General features: G+C 40.9%; 1 protein-coding gene across 1 annotated transcript in view; it reads right to left on the reverse strand.

The window, feature by feature from the left end:
* DNAL1 (dynein axonemal light chain 1) overlaps positions 1-14,382 on the reverse strand; it is a 65,451-nt gene that overhangs the window by 41,137 nt on the left and 9,932 nt on the right. The window contains exon 5 of the mRNA XM_086708521.1: positions 13,010-13,117. Coding sequence (XP_086564647.1) covers positions 13,010-13,117 — 108 coding nt within the window. The remainder of the gene's footprint in view (positions 1-13,009; positions 13,118-14,382) is intronic.

Raw genomic sequence — 14,382 nt, forward strand, 5'->3', positions numbered from 1 at the left:
TTGCTTTACAAAAAAGATATACCTTTTAACATTTGATATTAAAATATATCTTATTTCACTGATTCTAAGATCTACATCTTTTACATTTTGACATCTTTGAAAGTTGGATGCATTTTACAACCAGGAACAATTTACAATTACTGTGGCCAGGTGGCAGTGGTAAATATCTAGAAAAATATTAACCATTTTATTTCATATATTTATATTCCTTTTTATGTTTGTAGAGAATGATATATGATAAAAATTTACATGCCCAAATACAATTAAAAAAAATTTTTAATGTCTATTTATTGATCTTTGAGAGAGAGAGAGAGAGAGAGTGCACACAAACAGGGGAGGGGCCAAAAGAGAGAGGGAGACACAGAAGCTGAAGCAGGCTCCAGGCTCTGAACCATCAGCACAAAGCTGGACAGGGGGCTCGAACTCACAAACTGTGAGATCACTACCTGAGCCAAAGTCAGATGCTTAACCAACTGAGCCACCCAGGTGCCCCCCAAATATATTTAAAAGAACTCTGTTAATAAGAACAAAATAAAAATTCTAAAGGACAGGAAATTACCTGTCAGGGTTTAATTCCAATTTCTTATTTTTCTTTCTTAGAACATAAAATAATGTTGCACTTTATAATCAATAGTATCTCAGATTCAATTTAATATGACACAACTTTAAATGTGAGAAAAGGGGACGCCTGGGTGGCGCAGTCGGTTAAGCGTCCGACTTCAGCCAGGTCACGATCTCGCGGTCCGTGAGTTCGAGCCCCGCGTCAGGCTCTGGGCTGATGGCTCAGAGCCTGGAGACTGTTTCCGATTCTGTGTCTTCCTCTCTCTCTGCCCCTCCCCTGTTCATGCTCTGTCTCTTTCTGTCCCAAAAATAAATAAACGTTGAAAAAAAAAATTTTTTTTTTAAAAATAAATAAATAAATGTGAGAAAAGGAAGACATCCTTTGAATTATTGCTAGAGTTAATTAAAAAAAGAACAAAACCCCAAACAATAACAAAAGGAAAAATGTTAAAGTATAGTTGACCCTTGCACAAGATGAGCATTTAGGGACACCAACCTCTCTCCCCTGAACAGTCAAAAATCTGAGTATAACTTTTGACTCCCCCACAACTTTACTAATAGCCTACTGTTGACCAGAAGCCTTACCAATAACATAAACAGTGGATTAACACATATTTTGTATGTCATATGTATTATATACTATATTCTGACAATAAAGTAAGCTAGAGAAAAGAAAATGTTATTAAGAAAATCAGGGGCACCTGGGTGGCGCAGTCGGTTAAGCGTCCGGCTTCAGCCAGGTCACGATCTCACGGTCCGTGAGTTCGAGCCCCGCGTCAGGCTCTGGGCTGATGGCTCGGAGCCTGGAGCCTGTTTCCGATTCTGTGTCTCCCTCTCTCTCTGCCCCTCCCCCGTTCATGCTCTGCCTCTCTCTGTCCCAAAAATAAATAAAAACGTTGAAAAAAAATTAAAAAAAAAAAGAAAATCATAGGGAAGAGGAAATACATTTATAGTACCACAGTGTATTTAACTGAAAATAATCTACATAAGTGGACCAGTGCAGTGTTGCTCAACATGTATATCCTCACAATGGCATATACATGCCATTATGTCTAGAAAGTAAAGACATAGTAATAAATAGCCCTTGAGTTACAAAGTAAACTATAAATTAAAGTAAAACTAAAGACAAAAAATATTAAAATTTAAGGAATATAACATTTAAAAGGAGACTTACGGCTTCAAATACATTTATTTTTTTTTCAAAATGTATATTTATTTTTGAGAGAGAGAGACAGAGCATGAATGGGGGAGGGGCAGAGAGAGGGAGACCACAGAATCCAAAGCAGGCTCCAGGCTCTGGGCTGTCAGCACAGGGCTCGAACTCATGAACCGTGAGATCATGACCTGAGGTGACGTCAGACACTTAACCAACTGAGCCACCCAGGTGCCCTCAAATACATTTATTAAAATATAAGAGAAAACATTGAGGAGGGCACTTATTGGGATGAGCACTGGGTGTTGTATGCAAGCAATGAATCATAGGAATCTACCCCCAAAACCTAGAGCACACTGTAGACACTTTACATTAGCCAATTTGACAAAAAATTATATTTTAAAAAATAAGAGAAAAATAAGAGACACAAAACAAATATGCTAAGCATTCAAGACATTTCAATAAGCACATCATTGCAAACACAAAGAAAGCTGAAAGAAATACAAAGGAAGAAGTTGATGAAAACAGACCAGAGGAAAAAAAGATGGACATAACTAAAAGTTGGTTCCTAAATTTCTAGCAAGCCTAACTAAGAAAAAGACAGCTATAGAACAAAAATATAGAATCAGAGGAAATAATATAGATACCGTAAAGATTTAAAAGTAAAATACTGGGGCGCTTGGGTGGCTCAGTCAGTTAAGCATCCAACCCTTGATAATGGCTCAAGTCACAATCTCATGGTTCGGTTCATGAGATAGAGCCTGAGTCTGGCTCTGAACTGACAGTGTGGGGCTTGTTTGGGATTCTCTCTCCCTCTTTCTCTGCCCCTTCCCTGCTCACACACTTTCTCTCTCAAAATAAATAAATAAACATTAAAAAATAAATAAATAAGGGGTGCCTGCTCAGTCAGTTGAGCATCTGACTTTGGCTCAGGTCATGATCGCATGGTTTGTGAGTTCCAGCCCCACATCAGGCTCACTACTGTCAGCACAGAACCTACTTCAGATCCTCTGTCCCCCTGTCTCTACCCCTCCCCAGCTTGCACTCTCTCAAAAATAAACATTTTTAGTAAACAATAAATAAATAAATAAATAAATAAATAAATAAATAAATAAAGTGAAAATAAAATTTTATAAGCAAATATGTGGTAATAAGTTTGAAAACCTAAACAAAGAATGCATATTTAGAAAAAACACAAAAGTGCTGAACTGTCACAGGAAGAATCAGAAAACCTGAATAGGCCAATAACTATTTTAAATGTTAAAAAGATAATCAGGGCACCTGGGTGGCTCAGTCGGTTAAGTGTCCAGCTCAGCTCAGGTCATGATTTCAGGGTTCATGAGTTCGAGTCCCGCATCAGGCTCTGTGCTGACAGCTCAGAGCCCAGAGCCTGCTTCAGATTCTGGGTCTCCCTTGCTTTCTACCCCTCTCCCATTTGCACTCTGTGTGTGTGTGTGTGTGTGTGTGTGTGTCTCTCTCTCTCTCTCTCTCTCAAAAATAAATAAACATTAAAAGAAATTAAAAAGAAAAAAAAAGATAATCAAAGGCGCACCTGGGTGGCTCAGTCGGTTAAGCATCCGACTTCGGCTCAGGTCAGAATCTCCCAGTTCACGAGTTCAAGCCCCGCATCAGGCTCTGCGCTGACAGCTCAGAGCCTGGAGCTTGCTTCAGATTCTGTGTCTCCCTCCCTTTCTACCCCTCCCCTGATTGCGCTCTGTCTCTCTCTCAAAAATAAATAAAAACATTAAAATAAAAAAGATAATCAGAGATTTACCTTCATTCTCCTTTCCTAAAGCTCCAAGCCTAGATAATTTTACAAGTAAATTCTGCCAAGTTTTCAAGGAACAGATATTCCCTGTTATAAAAGTTGTTTCATAAACCAGAAAAAGAGGGAAAACTGCTAATTTATTTTATGAGGCTAGAATAACCTTGATGCCATAACCAGATAAGGACTCCTCTTCTCAGCATAGATTTGAAAATCCTAGCTACAACAACAGATCTCCAAAGCCAATGGGGAATAATAATCGTGATCAAGAATGGCTAATCCCAGGAGCATAAGGATTGTTTAACAACAAAAAAGCCTATAAATATAATTTACTAAGAGTTAAAGGGAAATTGCCTATCTAATAAAAGCTACATACCAAAAACCTAAAGCAAATGCCATATTTTATGAAGAAATTCATTCATTTTAGCAAATATTTATTATCTACTATGTACCAAACATTCTTTTACATGCTTAGGACATATCAATGAACAAAACAAAGATTGCTGCTTTCCTGAAACTTACATCTATTGGCAGGAAACAGATGAAAAATAATATATTTAATAAATAAATTATATAGTATATTAGAAAGTGACAGTTATTAAGGAAATTGGCTGCTTAACCAACTGAGACACCCAGGAGCCCCTAGAGTATGTTTATTTTAAATAAGATGGTTAAGGAGGATCACACTGGAAAGATCAAAAAGTATATAATCAGAGGAGGGGTCCAAGATGGCAAAGCAGCATCAAAGTTCTCTGCTTCTCATCCCTGAAATGCAACTAGATCAGCATCAAACCACTTTGCACACCCAGAGAATTAATCTGAGGATTAACACAGCAATCTGCATAATTTAAGCCACAGAACTCGGCAGGTATTCGGGATGGAGAGGTGAACTGGGGAGAGAGAATCTGTGGAGGGTAGGGAGTGGTATTTGCGGAGAGAGGACAGAGAAGGGGGGGGGGAGAGTACAGGAAAAGCACTCCCCTTGAAAGTAGCTGGAGAGAGGGGCGCCTGGGTGGCGCAGTCGGTTAAGCGTCCGACTTCAGCCAGGTCACGATCTCGCGGTCCCTGAGTTCGAGCCCCGCGTCAGGCTCTGGGCTGATGGCTCAGAGCCTGGAGCCTGTTTCCGATTCTGTGTCTCCCTCTCTCTGTGACCCTCCCCCGTTCATGCTCTGTCTCTCTCTGTCCCAAAAATAAATAAATGTTGAAAAAAAAATTAAAAAAAAAAAAAAAAAAAAGAAAGTAGCTGGAGAGAAAGAGAAAGAGTGAAAGCACCCACAAGTACCTAAACAAGAAAAGAAGAGGGAAGAGGGTTTCAATATCATTAGGATTCTATAAATAGGGCAGAGTAGCATCAGAAATTCTGCAGCCCAATACCTGGAGGTGGTCTGGTGGGAAGGGCAAATCCCCAGAGGCAGGCAGCGAGGTCTGAGCAGTCCATGGGCCACACAGGGAGAAGTGGTTCCCCTGCTACCCTGCTAGGAGGGCATTTGGTAGAGGCCATGCAGTCTGCCCACAGGGGACGCAAAGGTCCCAGCAGACCCCGGAGGACATGACTGCTGGTATTGGAACAAAAATGCCAGAGTGTGGTAAAACCTGGTGTGGGTTGTGTGTTGTGATTTACCATAATCCCTGAAACACTGCCACTATGCCATCAGATGAACTTAGACTGGGGCAAGCCAGCATCCAGCCACAACCTCTCATCCTCTACAGCAGCATGATCACAAGGAATGTCCCCAGGGGCAAGCAGGCATCCGGCCATTGCTCAGCAAGACCCTTCCTCAGAGGGTTGGAGCAGGTCTAAGCAGCAGGGCCCTCAGAAGTGAGGGGTTTGGAAACACAGCCCCATCTGAGATAAAATTCAGGAGGGAGGTGCCATCTAAGCTGACGGCTTGGACACAGACAGTGTAGAAATAGGGAGTGGATGGAAACCAGAAACAAGTTGTGCTTGATTGCCAGTAGGGTAGAGCAGAGTTCTGATAGTAGAGACGGAGAAGCTGGATGCCATTTTCACCTCTCACACATGCACACAAACACGTGCACGTGGGCCACACTGATCCGCTCCAGTAAGCTAAGCAGCGCCACCTAGCGGAGAACAGAGTCATTACACCACAACCTGTCCAACTGCACAAACCAAGCCCTAGAGAAACACCATAAGTCTCCACCTGATTAGCTTACGGACTATAAAGTGCTTCATAGTTTGACTTCTAGGGGAAACCAGATGTAATTTCATTCAGAATTCATTCGGTTCACTGGTCCATCTATTTGGGGTTTTTTTTGTTTGTTTTGTGTTTTTTCTTTTCTTTTCTTATTCTTGGATACAGAAAGAGAAAAAAAATATTTTTATTCTCCATTGTTATATAATTTAAAAAAAATTTTTACTACATTTTTTGGAAATTTATTTTTTTATTCTATTTTACCTTCTCCAATTCATTTCATTGTATTTTATTGTATACCTTTTTTTAATTTTTAAATTATTTCTTACTTTTTTCTTTTTCTTTTTCTTTTCTTTCCTTTCCTTTTTTCTCTATGAAATTAAGCTTCTTTCAAGGATCTAGGATCAGCATGTCAAACATACCTAGGATCTAGCTTCCTTTATTTGATTTTTTGGTATTGTTTCTAATCTTTTTAATTTTAATTTTTTATTTTATTAATTCTTTTTCTTCCTCCAAAATGACAAAACTAATTAATTAACCCCAAAAGAAAGAATAGGAAGAAATGACAGTCAGGGACTTATCAACACAGATATAAGGAAGATGTCTGAACTAGAATTAGGAGTCATGATAATAAGAATACCAGCTGGGGTTGAAAAAAAGCATAGAATCCCTTTCTGCAGAGATGAAAGAAGCAAAATCTAGTCAGAATGAAATTAAAAATTCTATAACAGAGATGCAATCTCAAATTGTTGCCATGGCTGCAAGGATGGATGAAGCAGAGCAGCGAATCAGTGACATAGAAGACAAAATTATGGAGAATAATGAAGCAGAAAGAAGAGAGAAACTAAGGCAAAAGAGCACGATATAAGATTTAGAGAACTCAATGACTCACTAAAAAGAAATAACATCCAAATCATAGGAATCCCAGAAGATGAAGAGAGAGAAAAAGGGGTAGAAGGTTTATGTGAGCAAATCATAGCAGAAAACTTTCCTAACCTGGGGATAGACACAGACATTAAAATCCAAGAAACACAGAGAACTCCCATTAGATTCAACGAAAAGGCATATCATCAACAAGGCATATCATAGCCAAATTCACAAAATACACAGATAAGGAAAGAATTGTGAAAGCAGCAAGGGGAAAAAAGTCCTTAACCTATAAGGGAAGACAGATCAGGTTCACAGCAGACCTATCCACAGAAATTTGGCAGGCCAGAAAGGAGTGGCAGGATATATACAATATGCTGAATCAGAAAAATATGCAGACAAGAGTTCTTTATCCAGACAGGCTGTCATTCAAAATAGGAGAAATAAAGAGTTTCACAGACAAACAAAAACTAAAGGAGTTTATGACCACTAAACTGGCCCTGCAAGGAATTTTAAGGAGGACTCTCTGAGAGGAGAAAAGACAAAACAAAACAAAAAAGACCAAAAGCAACAAAGACTAGAAAGGACCAGAGACCACCACCAGAAACTCCAACTCTATAGGCAACGCAATGGCAATAAATTAATATCTTTCAGTACTCACTCTAAATGTCAATGGTCTAAATGCTCCAATCAAAAGATATAGTGTAACAGAATGGGTAAGAAAACAAGATCTGTCTATATGCTGTTTACAAGAGACCCATTTTAGACCTAAAGACACTTTCAGATTGAAAGTAAGGGGATTGAGGGGTACCTGGGTGGCTCAGTCAGATAAGCGTCCGACTTTGGCTCAGGTCACGATCTCACAATTTGTGAGTTCAAGCCCCACTTCAGGCTCTGTGCTGACAGCTCAGAGTCTGGAGCCTGCTTAGGATTCTGTGTCTCATTCTCTCTCTGCCCCTCCCCCACTTGTGCTCTGTCTTTCTCTGTCTCTCAAAAAAAATGTAAAAAAAATGTTTTTTAAATAAAATAAATAAGATATTTTAGGGGCTCTTGGGTGGCTCAGTTGGTTAAGCATCCAACTCTTGATTTCAGCTAAGGTCATGACTCACAGATAGTGAGATCAAGTACCAAGTCAGGCTCTGCACTGACAGCTCAGAGCCTGCTTGGGATTCTCTCTCTCCCTCTCTCTCACTGCCCCTCCCCTGCTTATGCTGTCTCTCTCAAAATAAATAAGTAAAATTTTTTTAAAAAGATATTTTGGGGCACCTGGGTGGCTCAGTTGGTTAAGCATCCGACTTTGGCTCAGATCATGATCTCATAGCTCATGGGTTCAAGCCCCTGGTCAGGCTTTGTGCTAACAGCTCAGAGCCTGGAGGCTGATTCAGATTCAGTCTAGGTATCTCTCTGCCACTCCCCCACTTGCGCACTGCATCTGTCTCTCAAATATAAATAAACATTTTAAAAGTTTTAAAATAAATAAACTTTTAAAAAAGTATATTTTGGGGCACCTAGGTGGCTCAGTCGGTTAAGCTTCCGACTTCATCTCATGTCATGATCTCCCAGTTTGCAGGTTCAAGCTCCACGTTGGGCTCTGTGCTGACAGCTCAGAGCCTGGAGCCTGCTTTGGAGTCTGTGTCTTCCACTCCCTCTACCCACCCACCCCCCCCCCAACTCATGCTCAGTCTCTCTCTCTCTCTCTCTCTGTCTCTCTCTCTCAAAAATGAATAATCATTTTAAAAAAGTTTTTTAAAAATGGTTATTTTTTAAAAGTATTCTCTTTAAGATTCCAATACATCAAAGATACCTACTATCATTCCTACTGTTTAACATGGTATAAGAGATCTTTGTCAATGTTATAATAAAATACAAATTAGAATGATTAAAAGGAGGAAATAAAACTCACTATTGGCAGATGATCATCTACATTAAGAACAGTAGAATAAATTGACAAATATTAGAACAAATGGAGTTCAGTAAGTGAAGAACACTATTGAGAAAGTTAAGAGAAAAGTTGTGAGAAGATATTTTCAATATAAAACCAACAAAAGACTAATATCTAGAATGTAGGAGAAACTCCTAAAATTCAGAAACAAAAAGGAAAATTAGAAAAATTTTACAAAAAATATAAACAGAATTCACAGAAACTGAAATCCAAATGACTAACAATATCATGAGGTATTCAAACTCACTGAAAATCAGAGAAATGCAGAATAAAACAATGCGATACTAAAATACATCCTCAGCTTGGCAAAAGTTAGAAATTTGGTGAGACAGAAGAACTCTCATGCATTGCTAAAGGAAGTAAAAACTAACAGAGCCAAGGGTGCCTGGCTGGATCAGTCCGCAAAGCATGCAGCTGTCAATCTCAGGGTGTGAGTTCAAGACCCACATTGGGGGTAGAGCTTACTTAAAAAACAAACCAAACTAGCAGAGCCATTACGGAAAGTAATCTGACAGTGCCTAAGGAAATTAAATATGCACAGGCCCTCTGACTCTGAAATCCCACTCCTGGGTACATTTCCCAGAGAGATCCTTACATGGGCCCATGAAAAAAACACACAGAAGAATACTTTCAAGTTGGAAGCAATCTAGTAGTCTACAAATTGGTTTATAAGGTCACTAATTCCTCTATAGATTGCAGGAGTCAAAAACAGAAACGCCTAAAGGACCAGTGGATAATGGATAAATGGGTAAAAGTGGCCATATAAAGATGTTAACCTTTACTCTAGTTCTAGAAAACAATTGGCAGGTGGGACTTGATTTACCCTAATATCACATTTCTTCAAATATTAAAACTCCATTATTGAAAATAACACCCATGGGGTGCTTGGGTGGCTGATTCGGTTAAGTGTCTGACTCTTGATTTCAGTTCAGGTCATGATCTCATGGTTAGTGAGATCGAGCCCTGTGCCAGGCTCTGTGCTGATGGCGCAGAGCCTGCTTAGGATTCTCTCTCCCTCTCTCTCTGCCCCTCCCCTGTTCACTCACTCTCTCAAATAAACATTTTTTTAAAAACCACCCTTATTTGGGGGCACCTGGGTGGCTCAGTCAGTTAAACATCCGACTTCAGTCCAGGTCATGATCTCATGGTTCATGAGTTCGAGCCCCATGTGGGGCTCTGTGTTGACAGCTCAAAGCCTGGAGCCTCTTTGGATTCTGTGTCTCGGTCTCTCTCTGTTCCTTCCCTGCCTGTGCTCTCTCTGTCTCTCAAAAATAAATAAACATTAAAAAGTTTTAAAGAAAAAACACCCTTATTTTATGTACCAGTAAGAGAGAAAAGATGTTGCCAGGGCTCCTGGGTGGCTCAGTCGGGTGAGTGACAGGCTCTTGATTTCGGCTCAGGTCATGATCCCAGAGTAGTGGGATCAAGCCCCAGGTTGGGCTCCATGCTCAGCTCAGCTTAGCTTAATATTCTCTCTCTCTCCCTCTGCCCCTCTCCTCTACTCTCTTTCTATAAATAAATAAATTAAATTAATAAATAAATAAAAGATGTTGCCAATTATATGACACCACCATATTTTAGTAATACAAAAATGGGTGTAAAAATATATCCAATGGGGAAATATGATATTTCTGATTTTTCAGAGAGGCCATAAATCTGGGTTTTGATGTGAAATATGATCATTTAAAGACATTGGAAGCTAGTGTTTTTTAATTAAAAAACCATGTGGGCCTGATTTCTGGAGGAGTCTAGAACCACCAGTTTCCAGTCTCAGCTAGCTTCCTGATTCTCTATTTGAAGATTTTCAATAATTCTCATGGTACATGCTTTCAGAATTATTTAGAGCTGATTATTTCTTCACCTGAACATAAACCTAGGTTCCACGGGTGCCTGAATGGCTCAGTCCATTAAGTGTCAGACTTCAGCTCAGGTCATGATCTTGTGGTTTGTGAGTTCGAGTCCCACATCGGACTCTGCACTGGTGGTGTGGAGCCTGATTGGGATTCTCTCTCTTTCTCTCTCTCAAAATAAATAAACTTAAAACAAAACAAAAACCTAGGTTCCAGAACTTTTTACTGTCTTTGGTAGTGGTTTTCAGCTACATGTCTGTGGAATAAAGTAAGGAAAGCACAGAGAAAACTACTTTTAAAAGAGTAGTATTTAATCTTGTGGTTGAGGGCAGGCATGAATTCGTTATCATTTCAATTTCCTGGGCTCAATTTCTCCCCACTTAAACAGCACTGGAATCACAAAAAGAAGACAACTAATTAAGGATGCCTGGGTGGCTCAGTCTAAGCATGAACTTCATCTCAGGTCACTCAGGTCATGATCTCACAGTTCGGGAGTCATAGTTCGGGAGTTCAAGCCCTGCCTTGCAAGGGCTCTGTGCTGACAGCGCAGAGCCTGGAGCCTGCTTGGAGTGCTGTGTCTCCTTCTCTCTCTGCCCCTCCCCTGCCCCTTGTTAACACTCGGTGTCTCTCTCTCTCTCTCTCAAAAATAAACATTGAAAATAAAAAAGACAACTAATTATACTTATTCTTCATAAACATCTCCATCTGGCAGGACAATCACATACATTGCTAAACAGCTCTGACTGGGTCTGTAACCAACCAACAACATTCCTTTTCAAACTACTAGCTGGATCTACCAAATCTGTAAGCAAAACAGTGCATACTTTAAGTAGGAGTTGAGGAACATCAGTAGGTAAAATCACTACTTCGGAAAGAGCTTTGATTGGATAGACCACTGATAGATTTCAAATCCAAGGTAGTGGTACTTCGCTAAATGTGAGGGGACACCCTTCAATTTTAGAATCACTTGAGGTGCATTGCTGAAATGGACATTCCCGAACCCCATCATATTAAAAATTCATAACGTGCATTCCAACAAGCTCAATCTTGGGCCGCCTATACTTATGCATACTTAAATTTGAGAAACGCTATCCTAATATATTCTATCAGAGTGGGCTTTCCAATGCTACCTAATAACTGCACTTACAGTCATTCAGAGGGCAACTTGGGCACATCACAGGTTAGGAATACTGCTGCACTCGGTGTTACCCACATTCCTCTCATAACTAGCTCCCCGCGCCCCGTCTCGCCAGAGAGAAAATTACTTCTATGTACAGAAAAATCCTTATTCACACACTCTGCCTTCCATCACCTTTCCCACTCTCGTCCGCTCTTTTTCGAGCATTTCCTGTCCTTTGCCCTCCTTTTCTCTGTCAGAGTCCGACCATATTAACCCAACCTGCAATCCGCCCCAGGCCGCCCTCACTCCAGACCACCCGGTGGCAGGGCTTCTCTTTCGCCTCAGGCCTCTGATTCCTGAGCTAGCTAGCGTCGGTTACCGGCTTCCTTCCGCTGATCGAGGACCCCCCCACCCTTAACACGCCACAGTCACCCTTTTCCACTTCCAATCCCTTCTCCTCTTTGGCTACGAGGCCTAGAGGGTACTCACCATTCCGGCCGTTGCTACTGTCACTGCTCTGGTTGCTAGGGCCCGCCGAGGTCAGTGCGCGTGCGCACTTCTCGGAACCCTCCGCGGATCCCAACCCTGGCAGCGGTACTTTCTCCCCGCCCCCCCGGTGGCGTGAGCGGGGCATTGTGGGATGGCGCGGCGGCCGCTTCGGTCCTCCCGCAGGGCTGCAGCTCGCCTCCCGGTCGCTGTGGTGGGGCTGCTGGTGGCGTGCGGGACGTGAGAGCTTAACGGCGCAGAGTGGTCCAGAGATGCTTTTTGCCGAAAGCAATTTCAGCTAATCTGAAGTGATGTACCTGCCTAAGTTTAAAACTTTAAAACCTTGCTATAAAATTCCCTTCCCCTGCAGATTGCCCCTCGCATCCTTTTTTTTTTTTTTTTAATTTTTTTTTCAACGTTTATTTATTTTTGGGACAGAGAGAGACAGAGCACGAACGGGGGAGGGGCAGAGAGAGAGGGAGACACAGAATCGGAAACAGGCTCCAGGTTCTGAGCCATCAGCCCAGAGCCCCATGCGGGGCTCGAACTCACGGACCGCGAGATCGTGACCTCTCACGGACCGCGAGATCGTGACCTGGCTGAAGTCGGACGCTTAACCGACTGCGCCACCCAGGCGCCCCTCGCATCCTTCTTTTTATCACCTTCTGTAATTCACCTTGGCATCCGATTGAGGCTATATTCAGCAGAATTTCCTCGGTTACCTTCCCCCAGCCCCTCCAGAGGAGAATGAAAGCATAAAATGCTGGTTTTATAAAACCGAAGTGTCGGGGCGCCTGGGTGGCGCAGTCGGTTAAGCGTCCGGCTTCAGCCAGGTCACGATCTCGCGGTCCGTGAGTTCGAGCCCCGCGTCAGGCTCTGGGCTGATGGCTCGGAGCCTGGAGCCTGTTTCCGATTCTGTGTCTCCCTCTCTCTCTGCCCCTCCCCTGTTCATGCTCTGTCTCTTTCTGTCCCAAAAATAAATAAAAACGTTGGAAAAAAAAAAATTTAAAACCGAAGTGTCTTTGTCCCCTCCCCTCCTCTTATTAAATTAGACAAAAATGGTAAAAATACTGAGTTGCTAAGGGCATGGAGAAATGGGGACGCGTATATACCTGTTTATAATGACACAGCCTTTCTGGAGAGCTGTTGGCAATAGTATAAAAAGCTTTAAAAACGTGTGCACCTCTGTGACCCAGTAGTTCGACTTCTAGGACTTCATCCTGAAGGAATAATCAGACAAGTGCAGAGATTTATGTTCAAGGTTTTAATAGCAGAAAGATAAACAACCCAAATGTAAACAAAAACGAATTGGTATTACTGAACTTCCGAATGATGAAATAATATTCTTCCATTAAAAATGCTGCTGAAATGCATCTGCTCACATGCAGGCAGCCATGATGTTTGAATTTAAAATGCAAGTTATCAAACAAAACAGCTGGTATAATCTTCTTAAAAATTGTATACTGAACACACATTTATACATACCTATATCTTAAAGAATATTATGAGGGTCTATTGTTTGCTGCAGATTGAATTGTGTCCCCCCCACCCCCGCAATTCATGGGTTGAAGCTCTAACCCCAATGCGACTGTTTGTGGAAATAGGGACTTTAAGGAGGTAATTTCAGTTAAATGAGGCCATCAGAATGGGGCCCTAATGCAGTATAACTAGTGTCGCTATAAGAGGAATAGATACACCAGGAGTGGTGGTCACAGAAGAAAGGCCATCTGAGGACACAGTAAGAAGATGGTCACCTGGAAGCCAACAAAAGAAGCCTCACCAAAAACTAACACTGTAGGCACCTTGATCTTGGAATTCCAGCCTCCAGTACTGTGAGGAAATAAATTTCTGTTGTTTAAGCCACCCAGTCTGTGGTATTTTGTTATGGCAGCCTTAGCAGACTAAAGTGTTCATTTTGCTTATTTTCTGGTTATTCTATAATGTGGCTATTTTAAATTTTGAAATAACAAATTTCATTTTGAAAAAGGTAATTTAACCATAGTTATTTAAAAATAGGAAAAAGTAAAATGTGTATTAAAGAAAATTAAAATGAATATTTATAACATATGCAGCCTTTTTTCTTGTAGTGTTGTTTTGTTTTTGTTTGTTTGTTTGTTTGTTTGAGATCTCCACACCTCTACATGTCTCCAAACTAGAATTTTTCTTGGCTGCCAAAATCTTTGCCAGTTTTGTTGATGGGGTTGAAAGGGGAATCTAATCCTCAAACAGATCTCATAACAGAGTATGCCTCTTACTCAAAACTGTGGATTACATCATAAGGCATTGCATTAATTGTGAAGTATCATTAGCAAATTAATTTTATCTTCATACTTGCTCAGAATGTTACTTTTACTTCTTGTCATTGGAGGAGTAAACTTTGACCATGAATATGTTTTATTTACCTCTATATAAACTATTTACCAATATATAAGCAAAAATTTACTGGTCTCTGAAAATTAATTTATAATATCATGCAACATTTCCC

This window comes from Puma concolor, chromosome B3 (genome assembly GCF_028749965.1).
Source record: "Puma concolor isolate L17-30 chromosome B3, mPumCon1.1.hap2, whole genome shotgun sequence".
In the NCBI taxonomy this organism is placed as follows: Eukaryota; Metazoa; Chordata; class Mammalia; order Carnivora; family Felidae; genus Puma; species Puma concolor.